At 30.4% G+C, this 20,839-nt stretch overlaps 2 protein-coding genes across 2 annotated transcripts in view; both read right to left on the reverse strand.

Moving 5' to 3' along the window:
* Positions 1 to 20,839, reverse strand: part of LOC125813446 (kirola-like) — a 436,501-nt gene that overhangs the window by 342,440 nt on the left and 73,222 nt on the right. The window lies entirely within an intron of this gene.
* LOC125813449 (kirola-like) lies at positions 8,445 to 9,493 on the reverse strand. The gene is made up of 2 exons (XM_049492957.1): positions 9,284 to 9,493; positions 8,445 to 8,960 (listed from the first exon to the last, which is right to left on the reverse strand). Exons 1-2 carry the CDS (start codon positions 9,468 to 9,470, stop codon positions 8,704 to 8,706), a joined length of 444 nt encoding a protein of 147 aa, XP_049348914.1. The 5' UTR covers positions 9,471 to 9,493; the 3' UTR covers positions 8,445 to 8,703.

Genomic DNA, 20,839 nt, shown 5'->3' on the forward strand with positions numbered 1-20,839 from the left:
TCCCCAAGAACTCACGAATCCTTGAAGTGTTAGCTCCTTCATGTTGAGCTCCTCTTTGCTGACCAATTTGAGTAGTTACAGCTTGACTCAGAATTCTAATTACCTCTCTGAACTCGGCATTGGAAACTTCCCCTTGATCTTGCACTCCCGGGGCATAAGGTAACTCTTGCTCATCAACATAACGTCTAGGAAGACGCCCTCTGCCAACTCTTCGTGGAGGCATGAATATTTGAAACACGCGCATGCATGAATTAGAAAGAAACTCTTTAGAGATAAACTCTAACGCACGAGTTGAGTGTGAAAGAAGTGAGAAATCTTCCTAAATGTTGTAGCCTCCCAATTATAGATGTGGCGCGCTTTACACCGATAACTAGGACTCTACAGACACGGCTTCATAGACTCCCTAGAACTCTTGAACTCTGGGCTTTGATACCAAGTTTGTCACGCCCCGAGCCTACACCCTGGGCGGGATTGGCACCCGGAGACCATTTCTGGCCCCAAGCGAACCCTTGGCCTGACTTTCTTAACTCAGCGGAAACCTAACCCAACAGAATAACTCAATGCAAATGCAAGGTTACAAAACAACTTAACATATATAATCTGGCCACAAAGACAACTCAAATCTCAAAATAGAATATTTACATATATACATAGATGAGAGACTCAAAACTAACTGACTAACTGAAGCCTCTAAAATACTGAGAGGGGTGTTGGGACAGACCTCGCAACACCCTAATAAAACAAAACTAAGAACACAAAATAATTGAGTCCTTCGGAATGCAAGGAGGCTCACCACTGACTCTGAGTGCTCAGTTAGATCAACGGCGTACTGGATGCTGATCTGCGTCTGCATCATAAGACGATGCAGGCTAACTGACATCAGTACATGGAATGTACGAGTATGCGAGCTGGAAAGCTAAACAACCACTTAAGCTTGAAAAGAGTAAAAATGAACTCTTACCTTGGCTCTGTACGACTAATGAATAACTGAACTGAATATATAAAGCAATAAGACACATGCAATATATAAGGCTTGTAAAACAGTATAAACAACTTAGCTTGTTAATGATAAAACAATAACAACTCAACTTTACTTATATAAAAGTAATATAACTCATGTGGGAGGTTCTTTAACCGACAACCACTACTATAAGCCATAGTGATGATACAACGTTTTACCTCGCGTTGCCCAAAGACCATCATATACCTTGCCGTGATATAGGACCTTACTATTGCTTAGTGGATCCACTAGCTTAATCTCACGTAATCATCTAAAAAGAATGATACGTCAAGTCCCATGTTGACGCATGGTTCTTATGGAGAGTTGAGTTAATGTGAACTCGTGTCCCCAATTCGGTGCTCAATACTACTCCCAAAATACATTGGCTCATAAATGCTTTAAATACATCTTTCTTTAATTGAGATAATTACTCAAAACTTAGCCCAAAGGCTCTTTTGGAAAACATGGTTCCCCTCTTACTCAAATGTAAAAACATTTATAAACTCCTTTGGGAATACTTAGTTCCCTAATAGCCTTTTGAGAAAAGAACTCAACTTTAAACTCTTGACTTAACTTGAAACTTGAAACTCTTACTTAGCTTGAAGATCTATACTCTTTTACTTGACTTGAAACTCTATACCCTTTTACTTGACTTGAAACTTGAGTCTTGAAATGAAGTTAAAACGTTCACTAAAGACTCTTGAACAACTTTAAAAAAAAACTTGCTTTGACTTACTTAACTTCTAAGCTTGGCTCTAACTTCACTTGACTTGGAATCTAACTCTCCTTGAATCGGATTATGAATTCAAGGTGTTTGATCACATGTTATGGATGAGTTTGGAATGTTAAGATGTACCTTAAAGTATTGGAAACAACTATAAAACATATGTACTTTACCAAGGAACATGTATGAAATAGCGGGAAATGAAAGGTAAAGAGAAGGATTGGCATCCTTGGCGCTCTAAGAGGCGCGGGGCGCCAGCCCTCAAACTTCAGAGGGACTGCTGGGTGTTCTGCCAGGCTCCAGCCCTCAACTTCAAAGGGGCCTGCTGGCACTCTGCCAGGCGCGCCAGCCCTCAACTTCAATGGTTTCAACTCCAATCACTTAGAAACATAAAACCCCTCAACATACAATAGATTCAACTCAAGAACGTAACCGGAAACATATCCCTCATCAACAAGAACTTCAACAACACAACCAACAACTCCAACAACCAAAATAAATATTTTCTTGGAATTAAAAACAAGTTGGCGTGTGAGGGTATGAACCAACCAACACTATGAACTTACATACAATAGATTCAACTCAAAAACACAACCAAATCATGTCCCAAATCAACAAGGGACTTCAATAACATAATTTACAATATCAACAACACAACCAACAACTCCAAACAACATAACCAATCTTTTCTCAATAATAAAACGAGTTTGGTGTGTGGGGGAAAGAATCAACCCATCACTATGAACTCACATACCTAGTAGGGATCACCCCCGACGATATCCACGACGGAATCTTGCTTGATCTCCTCTTTCTTCTCTTCTTCTCCTCTTCTCCTCTTCTTCTCCTCTTTACTCAAAAGCCCTAACTCTCACTCTCACTCTTACTCTTTTAAAATGAGACAAAACTGATCTAAAATCAGTCCAACACTTTAATATAACCAAAATAATTTATTAGGGAAAAGACCAAAATACCCTTAAAAATTTCCCGACGGAAATCCCTGCCAAATTCCCAACTTCCAAATGGCATAACTCACTCATACAAACTCGGAATCGAGCAAACTCAGTGGCGTTGGAAAGGTCATTCCAAGGGCTTTCCAAACATATCTGGAAATACACTTAACTCATCCTGAGCCAGGAGTTATGACTATTTGAAGTTGACGAAAAACTCATTTTTTTCCGCACTTAACCAAATTTTCCAGATTCTGAATTTAGCCAAATTTCCAAATTCTGAATTTTTCCAAAAATGAATACTTCCAATTTCAAGTTTCTTCATATTCATTTTAAATTGTCGGATGTTACGATTTATGTATTGGTTTTGTGAAATGACAAGTACTCCCCTCGGCTACTTATATTTGTCATGTTGCGCTTTTCAAAAGTCAATTTAATTAATTTTCAAAGTTAGATTACATTATTCGATATTTTAAACAGAAAATTTAGATATTCAAAAACTATAAGAAAAGTACTACAAATTACAATTTTTTACAAATTAATATGATGAAAAAACAGATCGTAAAATGTTAGTCAAAATTATTATCGTTTGACTCTAAAAAAGAAAATCATGACAATTAAAAGTGGACGGGGAGTATCGAACATTTATTTTTAGTAAGGACGACATGTAAATAAAAACGGGGAGTATGAAATAGAAAAATAATCTTTGTCTAATAACCCTTAAAATTAAATGACTTTTATATGTAGTCACAAAAGGTCTCTTGATTCATTCGGGATGGCCCAGTTGGTTTAGAGGTGGTCATCCACACGGATGTCTCGAGATAGATCCCCCCTCAATGTCTTCCGAGTTGAGCATGTCGCACTAGTGCGGTTTACATCCCTTAATTCTGTGATTCGTAAGCTATTACACTGTGGAGGATTTACCCGTGCACATAAAATGCTCATCCGTAGGACAGAGCATATGACAGAGATTATAGCGACTGCGTATTATGACGGAGTTTTTTTTTAAAATTTTTTTTTTATGATAAACACAAATTGAATTACTATGGTCCATGTTGGTCCATGTTGACTTTTATTCAGTATAAAAATAGAAAAATAATTTGTGTGATAACCCCTAAAATTAAATGACTTTTATGTAACCAATAAAAAACAATCTTTTGTGTGATAAACGTCAAATTGAATGACTATGGTCCATGTTGAATTAATTGCTAACTTCTTCTTTTTTCAGTATTAATTTCTTGAATTCAATTTATTGTTGTACAATCTTCAACTATTGTGATACAATGAACACGTTTATGTTTTTCACTTATCCTAATAGGAAAATAGACATGTTGTGGTACCTAGTAATTCTTTCCTTTCAATTTATTTGTGAATTTAATTTGATATAAAATTTAAGTAAATATGATTTTTGAATTTTCTAATTTTAAATGAAAGATATGTTGAATGTACTAAAATATTATTTGATTTTGTATTTTTAAATATGTGAAAAAATTGGAATTAAGAAATTATATATATAAAAAAAGAATTATTCTTTTAAATTTTTTTTTTTTAAAATGAGACAAACAAATCGAATAGATAGATTTTAATAAGCTTGAAAGCCACATTCTTGACTAATTTAAAAGCAAGAATTTCAGTAAAAAAAAATTTTGGGTCAATTTAAAGTGTCATATACTGTCACACCCCAAATCCGGATGTGATGGCACGTGTCCATTTCCCACCGGACACGTCAGCCTAACCTAACCACAACGATAGAGAAGTAGAAATACGAGAATAAAAGATAATAAATAAGCGGAAGACTTTAATTAAGACTCAACACTACCCAAAATTTGGTTGTCACATGTACAAACCTCTAAATACAGAATTCAAATAAAAATATACAAGTCTCAGAGTATAGTTCTCGAATAGAACAAAACTGAAAGTAAAGATAACTCAAGGGCACGTCTGAAATGAACCGCTACCTCTCGAGTATGTCTCGAAGCTCAATTTGCTAAAGAAAATACTAAGCCGAATCTGAGAGAGCTGTCAACCTACACAATTGTGTAAAAGCAAGGGTGAGTACCGAAAACCACAGGTACTCGCAAGTAACTCTAAACTAAGCAAAACTAGCAGCTACAAACAACTCCTTTCAAACCCAACCGAACCACCGAAACTTCAATCTAGCAGCAAACCAACCAACCTATACTAAACAGATCATATTCAACAGTCAGAACCAATAGTATATTCTCATCAACCTCAAATCAACAAATAAGAGCAAGTAGATCAAATTCCACATAAGAAGGGTAAACCGATACAATCCACACATCACAGACAAAGATAAGGCAAATGCGATGCAAAATGCAATAATGATGTCATGTAGTCGTGATGCATGTCTGTCCTACGATACACATCTGTTGACGTAATCAGTCCGTGCTGAATACTCAAATCAAAACCCATGGGGGTCACATATGGACCATGTATCACCGCCGGAACCAGATCCCATCGGCATCCGAATCACTAGTCTCAACTGTGTCTCATATCCATCCATCCTCATATCAGTGTCTCAGAACTCATGCAACAGATAGTTCACACATGGGATGAATAATGAATATGCACATGTCATCAATCACAATCATATCACGATCACATCATAGTATTACACATCATCTGTCTCAATCACAACCATATCACGACTGCATCATAGTATTACATATCACCTGTCTCAATCACAACCATATCACGACCACATCATAGTATTACACACCACTTGTCTCAATCACAACCATATCACGACCACATCATAGTATTACACATCACCTATCCTAATCACAACCATATCACGACCACATCATAGTATTACACATCATCCGTCTTAACATCAATGTTTGTGTCAATCATAGCCTACTCATGCTCTTTTATCCTCTCAATATCAGTTAGCACATGACTTATTCAACAAATTCAAGTCACATATAACACATTTAGCTCGTTTTATTCCCTTTCATTTACAACAATTTCAATCAACAAATAAAACTCATCCTCAATCCCCATTACTCCCCAACACAATTAGGAAAGTAGTCATGCGTAGTCTAAGAATTTTACAAAGTTTGGAAGCCACTTGCCTTAAAACGAACTCCAAAAGTTACTTGACTTGAGCCTTTCCTTTCCGAGTAGAATCCGGATCACGATAATCTATTCAAACAATTATTCACAATCACAATTCGAGTCCAATGACACCAAAATCAAGAAATTTAGGGAAAAAGGGCAAAACGGTCCAAAAGTCTCATACCGGAAAATGATACCCAAATCTAGAAATTTTTGATGTAAAATGATCCTTAAAGTATTTGGAAGCTAATGGTGAAAACCAATTTGAAAACGGAGTTGAAATCAATTCACAAATTCAATTTGAAGGAAAATTCACGTTCTTGAAGAAACCTAAAATATTCGGATCCGAAACCCCGACTCGAAAATGAAATATCTCTTGAAAAACATCTTACCCATGCTTAGATAAGTTCAAATATGAAATTTCATCAAAAACGGAGTTAAGATCGACCTTGAAATTCTCAATTTATCAAACTTTAACTTTACCGGGAAAGTCCAAATTGTACGCGGTTAATATGATGAAAATAATCGATGAATCAATAATTTTATGTTAAAATCAGTTTACCCATAACATAAGGATCGTAAATATACCTTTTTCATCAAAAAGGGAGTCCAAATCAATAAAACCCCAATTTTTCCCAAGAGGTTTACGGATAGGAAAAAAAACCAGATAAAGAAATTATGAGAAATGTCGAATTGAAGATTGAATAATAACCCTCATATTAATTCAAGAAGAAACCCGTAAGAATCACTCCATTCTGATCTCTAGAACTCCCGATATGCTCAAAATACCAAATGAACACAGTCTGATATTTTTATAACAGTACATGGCCGTTATGCACCAGAAAAACAGCAATTAATCTTTCACTAAAAAGACCGTAATTTCCTCATACGATATTGAAATGAACCGATTCTTTTTTTGTAAATGTCTTAAATAATGATACGGACATGCTCGTTCAATCGGAGCTCAATTTCATGCTCGTTTGCCCAATCAAATATCATTTCTACTCGGTAAACAATTATTTCTTATTTGTGATAAAAGTCCAATCTCGGGCTAGCGAAAATGCACCCAAAATTTGCAGATAAGTCCTATAATTCATGCTCAAAATTTCAGAACCTTCGGAATAATTTTTCGACCTTTAAAACTAGTAATGAACCCTTTAGTTGCCACAATTTGCTGAAATAGTGTCAAAGCATCCAAGAAGCTTAAAAGCTCACCCAAAACTCATTTGGCACTTCCTGAACACAAACCAAATATGCTACTAGCTTGAAAATGACATTTCGGACTCAATGAAATCGTCGGAATTTGAATTCGAGGTCTCCTTGACCCGGTATCCGATAAGGCGTCAAGAAACTAACTTTAGGCTCAAAAACTCGAAATGCACTCGGGGACTCTAAAAATTCAACCAAGACTCATTCTAGACTTAGAATCACCCCCTGAATCCAACGGTGCCCTCGAAATTCCATTTCGAGCACCGAAACCTCGTTTGTTGACCAAAGTCAACTCTTGATCAAAATTTCACAATTTTTGCAACTTAGGACCTCAAATCTTCGTTTTAACTCCAAATTTGACTCCGTAAATTCTCATAGACCCGTTTCGACATTCTAAAACTGCTGGAATCGACGGAAATTCGATTCGAGTCTCGAAACTCCAAATGACTTGAAATAGCACTTTTAACCAAACTTTAACTCTTAAAAACTCAACTTTCCAAAAACTCAACTTTTCATCAATTTTCCTTCAAACCAACTTCGAAAATACAACAATTAGGACTCGGGGCAACTATTGGAAGGGGTAAAATGGTCATTTTATGAAAATTTCCAAAAATGACCTTTAGGGTCATTACATATACATTTGTTTAATCTTTTCCAGAAATATACACAGATAACTATTTAATTTTTTACCCACGTTAAAAAAAGTTGTACAAAGATACATATTATTTTATTCTGGTAAATAACTGAAAAAAGAAACTTTTTATGCTTTTACAAAGAACTAAAAAGATTAAGGTGCAAATCATTAAAAATGATAGGATAAGTCACAAAAGAGCGCATAAATTAGAGGTGCAAATCGCAAATTACTCTAATTCTTAGGATTTCTCCTCTTCTTCCCATTGTTGGTAGTTGCTGCTACTTACGTGTATTTTCAAAAACTGAAAACTAGTGTGGCCTCACGTACGTATTGGGGCGGAGCTACCCTATCCGTCCTTTCATCAGAAAATTATGTTGTATAGATAGATCAAATTTTATTGATATATCTATATTCAATATTATAAATCTCAATTTTTATAAAGATACATTTTAAGTATCTTTGAACTAATCTTATAGTATAAAACATTTTTTTTACATTATTGGTGCATTATATAAACTATACTCCTTAGGTGTACATAAAGTAAATCTTATAAATTGGATCAAATCTAAGAATCATTTAAATTGGATTTTCGAACCCCCATAGAATTGTAAAGAAGGTACTACTAGAGGCTCATGATTCCATCTTCAAAGTAACCCTCTTCCCCTCCCAATGTGCGTACACATCTTATGTCAATAAGTATAAATCAATAATATACTTCATATTAAGGAACCTTTGTTAGTCTTAATTCCCACATTACAACTAGAGAAACCCCAAAAATGGGTAAATTTAGAATGAGAATTGTACATTGATAAATATATCCCCTTTGTTATGGGTAAATTTAGAACTTGCAAATTTCAGAATATCTTACATATATTGATCATTATTATTAGAAAATAGAAATACATTCACAGAAGGAGAGTGGCATATATAATATATGTTTTTCATACACAACATTATTTATTTCACATGCTAGCAAGAACTAGCCGATATTGCCAAATATTTATCACACAAACAAACACATAAGTGGGTATAAAATCATGCATATATATATATATATATATATATATATATATATTGCATGTGTTTAAACCCACCAAATAACATAGATGATCTATTTCTTGAGAAGGTGACCCTCGATATCTTTGGTCAGATCAAGGGCAAAACCCAAAAGAACAAGTGGTTCTGGGGTTTCTTCAGTTTTCTTCTCGTACACAAATGTCCATGTAGTCCATTGCTTGTCGCAAGATGAAATAATGGTGAAAGAATTGTACAGGTCTAACAAATCTCCTCCAATTACTTTCCAAGTGATTGATTTCTTCTGAAGATCAACGGCATCAATCACTTGCTTAGCAATCTTATCTTTCCCATCTATAGTAAAAAAATAATTAAAAATACAAGAGATGTTACTCCGAATTAATGAACAACACAATCCCTCATAAAAGATTTAGTACATTCACAATAATATATTCATCTTATATCATATGTTTTTCATTTTCATTTCTCAAAAAAAGATCTACAATTCACAAAAATTGAACAGTCTACTTTTTTTTTTTCAAACCATTGGACATTGAGAAAAATATGGGAATTAGTAATGAAAATAGAGAGAGACAAAGTAGGAAAATGTAGGGAAAAATTATGCAAGAAATAATAAATACATATAAAGAGAGACAAAGTAAGGAAATGTATGTTACCGTCATTATACTTCCAGCTAACTACCGAACCAACTTTTATAGATCCACCTTCATGAATCTCAAAATGATTGATCTTACCACGACATATGTTGGGTATATGATGAGTATTAGTATGAAAAAGATCATGAATCAAGTGTCCTCCACATTTCACCTCGACAGAACCAATCAACTTGCCTTTTACACCCATATTTTTTCTTAAGTAAAGCTAAATTTTGTAGAAAGGAGGTGATGAGAAAATGTTTACAAGTTATAGTGTTTATATAGATTTTAATGTCTTGTGAAAACTTAGTAGAAAACATTATCCACGACATATATATATATGTTTCTCGTGGGGTTCGATAATTAGGGTTAGTTCATTTCTTGTATAATTAGGTTTTATATATTACTAATTTAAATAGAGAGGATATTGACAACACTTTTGAATTTGGAGCAAATTATTAATTTTCTTTTCGAACTATTGACATCCTTAAAAATATCACTCTATTTGACCAACTAAACATAGATACACACTCGATCTGCCACATGACATAGCAAGTTGTCTCAAACTCTTGTAGGAGCATTAGACTCTTAATAAAAATTCGAGTGAATTGTACGATTAAATCACCCCTAAACTTGACGAGAATTTAAGGGTGTATTTCACTCATGTTTCGGTGTATTTAAGTTTAGTTAGTCAAGTTATAAAGGAGTGTTTTTAAGATTGTCAATAATTTAGGAATAAAATTAATAATTCGCGTCAAGTTTAGGAATATATTTCTCTCATTAAATTATGATGTAGATAAGCTAATAATTGAGGTATATTCATTTTATGAACAATAATTTTACTATTATAAGAAGACAATTGTATGTTATTACAATTGTGTTAAAAAGTCATCTTTATCAAGCAAGTCAATAATATAACAGGAAATATAATGTACATCAAAAATTAAAAAAATTGGATGATGGTGATTTTGTCTCCTATATTTGCTACAATTTTATTTTATTTTAATTTTATTTTGCAGTAAACGTACACATATACAAGATTTTGTTATAGGATCATATGCAATATGTTTGTGCTAAATCTAGGAAAATAATTGTTTTATCCAGTGATGAGATTGCTTCACATTTAATTGAGAAGGTGACCCTCTATATCTCGTCAGGTATAAAACCCAATAGAACAAGAGGTTCTGGAACTTCTTATTCAGTTTTCTTTTCGTACATAAATGTCCATGTAGTGCATTGGTAGTCACATGATATGATAGCAGTGAAGAAATTGTACAACTCTAACCGATCTCTACCAATTACTTTTCAAGTGATCATTGATTTAGTTTGAGGATCAATGGCTTCAATTACTTGCTTTCAAATATAATCTTGTCTTTTCCATCTACAATCATTGAAGTCGAAAATATAAGAGATCATGTAAATAGGCTACTTAATCTATCAAAACCAGATAAAAATATAAAGAATCACAATTACATTATTTTAGCTCATTTCTTTAATTAGGTTTTTCATTTTCTCCAATGAAATATGTAAAATATGTGTATGATGTCTTACGATATTAGCTAAAGCAAGCAAAGACAGATTCAAGATTTAAATTTGATGAGTGCAGTATTTATATATTTACAACTGAACCCATTTCACTTGAGCAAATATGAGTTTAGAACTTGATTAGTCCATACAATTCTAGTGATTTTTCATATAATTTTTATGTTGCGTATAATAATATCACCCATTGAAACTTATAGAGTACATAAACTTTTGGAAGCAAGTAATATGATCTTAAAAGTTAAACACACATAAACGTAAAAAAATTGATTCATATGTAGAGAGAGGGGAAGTATGTATATATTATCGTCGTTATATTTCCTGTTAACAACTGTATCAACCTTTATGGTTTCACCTTCAAGAAACTCAAAACTTAGTATCTTGCTAGGACTTATATTGGGTATATGAGGAGTTTTGATATGAAAAATGCCATGAATCGAGTGTCCTCCGCACTTCAATTCTATTGAAGCAATTAACTTACCTTTCACATTCATATTCTTTTTTAGGTATAATAAAAAACTTTTGCAAAGATAATGGTCATAAAATAATTAAAAATTGTAGTTTTTATATAGATTTAATTAGTTTTACAAAAAAATTATTATAAATATTATAAGACATGATCCAGGACATATCATGGAAAATTAGAGCTAGGTTGTTTGCCAATTATGGAGAAAATGCCAAAATGGTTCATTATCTTTGGTGTTAGGTTTTGAATAGTCTCATAAGTGAAGGATTACTTGGATAGTCTTGGTTCTCGATATGGAAAATTCTTTGATAGGGAGCATTTTCTCTTAATGAAATTTTACGCGGCACAAATTTATAATAATTGGGCTCTAATATGAATACGGAATACTGAATGAAAATAAAAAAATATATTGATCTGTCTCACTTTGTCCTTTCCCACCTTCTTTTCGTTTCGATTTGTTTTATTTTCTCCTTTACTTATTTTTTTCCTCTTAATATCCGTTAGTCTTAGTTGGCTCCGTTAATATTTTTGTTTTCTCTACTCTTTTTATCGCTCGTTTCTCCTTAAAAAAAATTGTCTAGTTTATCGTCTTTTCTTTTTGTCTCTTTCTCTATATTAGTCTATTGTCTCTTTTTTTTAATTCTTTCTAAAAAAAATAAACTTTTTTACATTTATTTTCCTTTTGAATGAATGGATGAACTTGTCTATTAAAGTGTGTGCGCGTGTGTGCGTATGTCCACACGCGTTTGCGTGCATGCGTGTATGCGTGTGTGTGCGAGCATCATTGAGGACTGATGAGTTTTTTTTTATATATATGAATGAACTAGCCATCTATAATATCAAATCACTTTATGATATAAACCGTATGAGTGTCATACAAACTCAAAAGATCAAATACAAAAGTCATTCATCTGGTATATATTCATTAATCTCAAAAAGACATAGGGAGGTTATATGCAGATTATAGGTGTACTAGTGGATTATATTAGGGCAATTAATAACATATATACCATAGAGTGAAGATCAGATTAAGAATAGTGAGCGGTAATTCAAAATATTTTTCAATCGTGATAGAGTTCCATTACATATCAACATTTAACTTATTCATTTTTTTCTTAGTGATAGACAAATCAATGTGTCATATTCAAGGAATGTGTCGTATTGTATGTTATTAAAAAAAATGAGATAGTATTAATTGTTAAGTCGCGTGGTAAAGTTAACAATAGGCTAAAAGTTTAGAAACATACTTCAGAATTTAAGGTTTTAGGTTACACTTGACTAAGTGAGCATACCTAGAGTGCAGGGTTTAAAGATATAACATATGAAGTGGGGGTAGAAGTAAAAATCGATACACAAGTCAAATTCAAGAAAATTTCAAGTTTATTGGATATATAATCCAAGAAAATGAAGAAATTAACAATGATTTCACACATTGAAGCAGTGTGGGTATTTTGGAGTCTCGCGTCCAGAGCACTGTGTGATAACAATGTGTCTCCAAGAAAAAAGGTAAATTTATAGACTTGTGATTAGACCTATTTTGTTATATGGAGTAGAGTAATGACCAGTCAGATAATGAGAAAGATAAAGATAGTGAAGATGAGGAAAATCAAAATGAATATATGAACACACTAAGAAAAATAAGATTAGGAATGAACTTATATAGGACAAGGTGAAAATGACCTTTGTGACAGACAAGATGATAGAAGAATGATGACATTGTCCATGTATATGAAGAAGAGGAGTGTGAATGCACCAATAAGAAGTTGTAAGAGGCTAACTATAGAAAGTTTTTGAGAGGCTGATTATATAGTGTTTTATGACTAGTCTTGGAGTTTATTAGATACATAAGAGATGACACATATTCAACATATTGAAGACATTATCCTAGATAAAAATGTATTCACATTTAGGATATTGATAGAAGGATATAGAGTAGAAAGACAAGTATTGTCGAATTTTTTACCCGATTATATTACCTGCATGAAATGTGATTAGATTCCACTAAATTGAATTAAGGATCCATTTGGATTGACTTTATTTTTTTTGGCTTTAAACAAGTGTTTATAAGTACTTTTTGACTTACTCAAACACTTCAAAACTACTTATAAGCTATTTGATTTTAAAACACCTAAAATAAGTCAATCCAAACGGGCACTAGTCTTCCCACGTCTTTTGTCCTTTCCCACCTTCTATCCTTTGCGATTTGTTTTCTTTTCTCCTTTTATCCATTTTTTTCCTCTTAATTTCCTTTTCATTTAGTTGGCTCCGTTTTTTATTTTTTGGTTTTCTTTCCTCTTCTTTATTTTATTTCTTTTAATTTTCCTTTTTTTTTGTTAGTTTTATCTTCTTCTCTTTTTTTCACTTTCTCAATATTAGTTTGTGGTCTTTTTTTTTTCAAAAAAATAAAATAAAGTTCTAAATAGTGTATAAAAATAAAAATATTAGGGAATTATTATTAGACTAATAATATGGAAAAGATAAAATATTAGACTATCATAAGTAATTTTACATAATGTTGAAGTCACTAATTCATTGCTTAGAATCTAAATTAATAGAAACTAAATTTTATAAGAAAATATTCTTTTGCAAACGAAAATAAAATTTATTTCTAAACGGTGACTCTACTTTTTATTATTTCCTTTATATATAAAATTTGGTAAAAATAATATAATAAAAATTGAATTAAGATTAAACTCTATTTATTATTTAAAAAAATCATAATTGTATTTTCCTTCTGAAAAATTACAGAAATCACATACTTTTAAGGCAAAATTACAATCTACCCCTTAAAAGTTTATAATTATAGAAATCCCTCAAACGGATACAATAATATAAGCGCTGATACATTAATCTGATGCGCATGATACATTAATCGTTAAGTAAGATACATTACATTTTATACATGATACACTAATCTGATGCTCGAAAATGAGGGATTTTGGAAATTTGTAAAACTTATAGGGGATAATGGTAATAAGTTAACTAAAAGATGGGTTTTCTGTAATTTTTCCATGAATGAATATGTCCATTAATCATGTTATCTTGTCAATATATAGTATAGGAAAAGGGTCTGATGTACTTCACAACTTTGTCATTTAAAGTTGATATATCCTCGTTATGAAAGTGACTCATATATACCCTTACTATTATACAAATGACTCACATATTCCCCTATCGTTATAAAAGGAGTTCATGTATACCTTTCATCTAATGGAAGTGAAAAAACTACTTTAATTTTTTATTTTTTTGACTTTATATATATTTTTTAAATTAATGTAGGGGTATATATGATCCTTCAAGCAAAGTTCAAGGTATATATTAATCTTTTTCATACATAAATTATTTTTTGACTTCTTTGATTATCATTATTTGAGTTTCTTATTTATTTTTTTCTTTCATTCTTTAGTGTAAATAAAAAAAATTAAAACTCTTTTTTTGCGGCCCTATTGTAATTTTTAGTTTTTATATTTTTTAAAAAAATTGGGGCATCTATAATAATTTTTTAAAGAAAATTAGTGAAACTTAAATAAATTTTACCATCAAAATAATAAATTTAAATTACTCGTTGAAACAAAAAAGTAAAAAAAAAAAACGTATGTGTGAGAAGGATCAGATATACCCCACATGGATTATATTTTTTTAAAAGATTAATTAAATAATTAAATTAAAATTATTTTTTTTTCATTTTAGTCAGAGGAAAAGGGTATATGTGAGTCATTTGTATAACTGTAGGGGTATATATGAGTCACTTTCATAACAAAGAATATATCGGCTCTAAATAACAAAATTGGAGGATATCAGACCCTTTTTCCTATAATATATATGATGTGAGCATTATAAAGGACTGATGAGGTTTTTTTTTTTTTTAATAAGTGAATAAGTCATCTATGATACTATATCAACTTATGTTGCATACAATGGGGGTGTCATTGAGTACTGAGAAATGTTATTTTAAGAAATGAATTATTTTTTATGATACCTTATTTGTATATGATATATATCATATAGATATCATAGAGGACTGAGCTCATTTTTAAAGAATGAATCAGTCTTTTATGACATTTTGTATATATCATATGATCAATCATCCATGATCAATACCTTGTCAGTGTATTCTATATTAATCAATACTACAGAAGGAACATTTTATAAATGTTATTCCCAATCTTAGAACTAAAGAAAAACAAAATAATTGACAGCAAAACAATGAGAATAATTGCTTTTAAATATAATATTGTTTTTGTTATAGATTTTTTTATAGATAAATTTCAAACTTGCAACTATTCATAATATCTTACATATATCAAACATTGGAAATACAATCCCTAGAAGGAGAGGGAGTGCATATATATGTAATTTATACATTCTTCAAACATAAAGTAATTTATTTCACACAATAGCTAACTAGTTGGAACTAGCTAGCTAATTTAACACAAACACACAAATATATGTATGTGTGTAAACATACACATGCTTTTTATTCATATGTATAACTATGGCTCCATTGTATGGAATTGATGTTCTATTAATTGAGAAGGTGACCCTCTAAATCTTTTGTTAAATCAATAACAAAACCCAATAGACCAAGAGGCTCTGGGGTTTCTTCAGCTTTCTTCTCATACAGAAATGTCCATGTATTCCATTGTTGGTCACTTGATATAATAACAGTAAAAGAATTGTACAATTCTAATAGATCTCCACCAATTATTTTCCAAGTGATTGTTTTTAGTTTGAGGATCAACGACTTCAATAACTTGCTTTGCAATCTTATCATTTCCATCTACAATCATTGAAGTCGAAAACATAAGAGATATTTGATAGGCTACTCCATCTTTTAAACCCTCATAAAAGATGTTTACAATCACAATTACATATATTTAGCTCATTTCTTTAGCTTTTTCTTTGATTTTCATAATTTTCTCCAATGAAATCTATAAAATATTTGTACAATATCTTACGATATTTGATTGGTAAGTGAAAATATTTTATGAAAAGTATATACCTCTAAAGTTGAATCATATTTCAGAAAATTAAAGTTTTATGGGGAAAAAATGTCATCAAAGATTAATAATGTCGAAATATTAGCTAGAGAAAGTAAAAACATTAATTCAAAATTTAAATCTGACGGGTGCAATATTTATGCTTTCACAACTGAACCTATTTCACTTCAGCAAACATGGGAGATCATCGATCTCATATCAAATCCCATATATCGAATCTTTTATTTTTTTTTTCAAGAAATACTAAATATCTAAGTTTAGAACTTGATTAATCATTACAATTTTAGTGATTTTGTACATTTTTATATTGCGTATAATAATAGTACCCGTTGAAACTTATAGAGTACATAAACTTTGGGAGCAAGTAATATGATCTTAAAATGTATACTCTATGGTAGCTAAACATCATTAAATAACCTTTTTATGAAAAACATTTTCTTGGAAATTGACTTTCTCCTAAAATCAAACACACCTAAACGTAAAAAAATTGATTCATATGTAGAGAGAGGAGAGAGTGTGCATATATTATCATCGTTATATTTCCAGCTAACAACTGAACCAACCTTTATAGTTTCACCTTCATGAAATCCAAAACTTAGTATCTTGCTAGGGATTATGTTGGGTATAATATGAGGTTTGGTGTGAAAAAGGTCATGAATTAAGTGTCCTCCACAGTGCACTTCTATTGAAGCAATTAACTTAATTACCTTTCACATGCACCCATTTTTTTTTTTTGGGTATACTAAAAAAACTTTTACAAAGAAATTAAAGTGATGATAAAATAATTAAAAATCGTAGTCTTTATATAATTTAGATGTACACGAGGTTATATTAAGACATATCATGGAAAATTAGAGGTAGGCTGTTTGCCTATTATGGAGAAAATGCCAAAAATGGTCCATTATATTAGGTTGTAGGTTTGGAATAGTCTCATAACTATTCTTTGAGTAGTCTTGGTTTTTTAAATTCGTCAAAAAAAATTATTTTCGTCATTAGATATTAATTAAACTTTAATTATTAAAGTTAATAAAAATAAAATATATTTAACAAAATCTCACATTTGAAAGTACAGATTTTGTAGTTTATGTTATTTTTGATATATTTCAAGAGTTTGATACAGTTTTTTGAGGCGTAACTTCGTAAGTTTAGTGATTTTTGTCAAAAAAAATTTTATGTCTTGTGTAATTATTATGTTGCAGTTTCTGGAATTTCAACAGAAACTTTTGATATTTTCAATTAATTTTTTTCATAATACTTTTGAATAAATTTAAGGGAAAAGGATTTGATATACCTTTCAACTTTGTCATTTAGAACTGATATAAAGTGGATCATACATACCCCTACTGTTATGTAATTGACTAACAAATATCTTTTTCTTCTAACGGAAGTGAAAAGTTAATTTTAATTTTATTTTTTAAAACAATATATAATCCATATGGGGTATATTTGATCCTCCTCACACGTATTTTTTTTTGACTTTTTTATTTTAAGGACTAATTTAAATTTATTATTTTGATGGTCAAATTTATTTATATTTCACTAATTTTCTTGTAAAATTTATTATAGATCCTCCTTACACGTATTATTCTTTTCATTTCAATTTGTTTTCTTTTCTACTTTTCTCCTATTTTTCCTCTTAATTTCCTTTTCTCTTAGTTGGCTCCGTTAATTCTTTTGTCTTCTTCTCTCTTTTTGTTGCTTCTTTCTTTCTTTTAATTTAATTTTTTGGGGTTTAGTTTATCTTCTTCTGATTTTAACAAAATAACGGCAGTTGATATCTCAAAAGATCATTCAATTTTAAAAATTTAGTTATTAAATTTTATTTTGTATCCATAAAATTACTTCATTTAGATATTTATATCAGTTAAATCATTTAACTAAATTTATTGTTAAAATAACATCTTACATAACAAATAAATAATTTTTTATGTCATGTAAACATGAATTCCACAAATAAAATAAAAAATAAAAAGACTAATTGAGAAGTTTTAAGGGGCAAACTTAATTAGTGAACCAAATATTATGATACATGTTGAGTATTTTTCCTTAGTTTCCTATCATAATTGCGTTTTTCTTCTTCTTTTTTTTAAAGGAAACACAAAGTCTCCATATTTGGATAAAAAAAATTCTTATAGGAAAAAAAGTTTATGAATCTATAAATAGAGGTCTTTCTAACTTATAAGTAGCATTCACAATGTACGTACGTAGTTTTAACATAATTTAATGACTTTACTAAATAAATTTTCAAAGTTTGAATGATCTTTTGAGATAGATATTAACTCCAGCGACATTCACAATCATAAACAATAAAAGTTATAATTTGTAAATTATATACTCATCAACACAACACGTAGGCATAAACTTATACACATATGTATCAATATGATCCATAGACGTCATCAACATATAGACATCAAATAGGTAATCCCCTAATTATCAAATCTTTCTATTTTATTATGCACTTCTCGACCACAAAAACAATTTTGACACGCAATTAGTAAGTCTCCATCTTTAATGACTTTACTAAATAAATTTTCAAAGTTTGAATGATCTTTTGAGATAGATATTAACTCCAGCGACATTCACAATCATAAACAATAAAAGTTATAATTTGTAAATTATATACTCATCAACACAACACGTAGGCATAAACTTATACACATATGTATCAATATGATCCATAGACGTCATCAACATATAGACATCAAATAGGTAATCCCCTAATTATCAAATCTTTCTATTTTATTATGCACTTCTCGACCACAAAAACAATTTTGACACGCAATTAGTAAGTCTCCATCTCAAAGTTAACATATTATCATTTTGTATGACTCTTCATTGTTATAGGGGACTCATTTGTATTTATTAAGATTAAAATATGTGAATTTGAATAGCCTTCGAAATAATTAAGATATTGTCTTTAAATTTGAATACTGAATAATTAATTTTTATTTATTTTTTTTTATCTGAATATGCATAGTTAATTATGGGTAAAAAACATAAATATACAATATGGGGAAAGTTTAATATTAAATTAATAATATTAATAAAACACGAAAAATCCAATCTTTGTCATATATTGGTAATTAAAACGCTAAGTTTATAATTAAAAAGAAGTATGTGCATATTCTGTTAATAAAAGTCTTAAATTGTATATTCTTGTAATTTTCACTTTTTAAATTATTTAAGTAGTAAAAGTGTGTAATAAATCATTATGCTAGTTTAAGTGTGTAATTGACTTTTCGAAACAAATTCAGAGGAAAATCTATGCTTTTTCCCGTGCTAGTTATGCTGATGGAGGTAACGACAATGATAATGATTGTCATGGTGATAATGAATATAATTATATTGATGGAGGAGGTAAATAAGGTAGCAGATGACAATATTGATTGGCACCAATGGTGGTTGCGATAACATAGGTGGTTGACGATAATAATGGTAATTGATTGATAGTGATGATAGCAGTGGATATAACTATAATGGTTGAGGTGGTAGTGATTGACAGTCATAGTAGTTGTGATTGCAGAGGTGATTGGTGATGATGATAAATGATTTTGGATAGAGTATGGTGATGAAAATTAATTATCTAACAAAAGCACATTTTAATAATATTAAGACCGTATTCAAAATTGTAATTATTAAAACCTTTTCAGATCAAATGAGCGCTTAAATCATAATGAAATTAAAATAAATATTTAATTTGATTTGATTTTAAATTTTGAAAAATCACAATATTTGATATTAATAAAATCCAATCAAAGAAAAACCAAAATCAAATCATATTATGACTTTGTATGACTCTTCATTGTTATATGGGTTCCGTTTTCTCAATCAACCATGTGTGTCTGTTGTGTCGACTACTACCACTTTATTTATTTTTATTAAGATTAAAATATTTGAATTTGAAGGTATATTTGAATAATTATGATATTGTTTTTAAATTTAATAAATATAAATAAATAATAAATCTTCTTTTACTTTAGCAAACTTAAGATGGAAGTTCTATTTTTAAGCTAAATAAAATGAAAGTTTTTTTTTTAAACACATACAACACCATCATGAGAATGCACAAATAAAAATATTTAAGTTAAATAAGATGAAAGTTTTATTTTTAAGAATGAATAACTTTAAGTTTGCAAAGAAAATCTTTTTTTTAAAAACTATATAAAGTGAACGGTATTTTTGTAAGAATAACTTGTTTTTAAAATTTATGCAATGCATATTATTTTGAATACAACAAATCAAACAGTCAATAAGAAATAATCTCAAATAACTTATTTCATTATAATTAATCCCAACATAACTTATCACATCATAACTTATCTCATCATAATTAATTCAACATAATTAATACCATCATAACTTATATTCAGACCAAATGATCCTTAAGGGTTTTAGATTAAACTAGAATAAATTAGAGTAACTGAAATGCAAGTTTAGCAAGTAACGTATGAAATAGAGGTGGAAGTCTAGATCGATGCACAAGTCATATCCAAGATATAAAGTTCCAAGTATCATGAGTCTATAATCCAAAAAATGAAGAGATTGACAATGATGTCAGAGTTCGTA

Source organism: Solanum verrucosum, unplaced genomic scaffold (genome assembly GCF_900185275.1).
Source record: "Solanum verrucosum unplaced genomic scaffold, falcon-dt-bn FXZP01000203.1, whole genome shotgun sequence".
Lineage (NCBI taxonomy): Eukaryota > Viridiplantae > Streptophyta > Magnoliopsida > Solanales > Solanaceae > Solanum > Solanum verrucosum.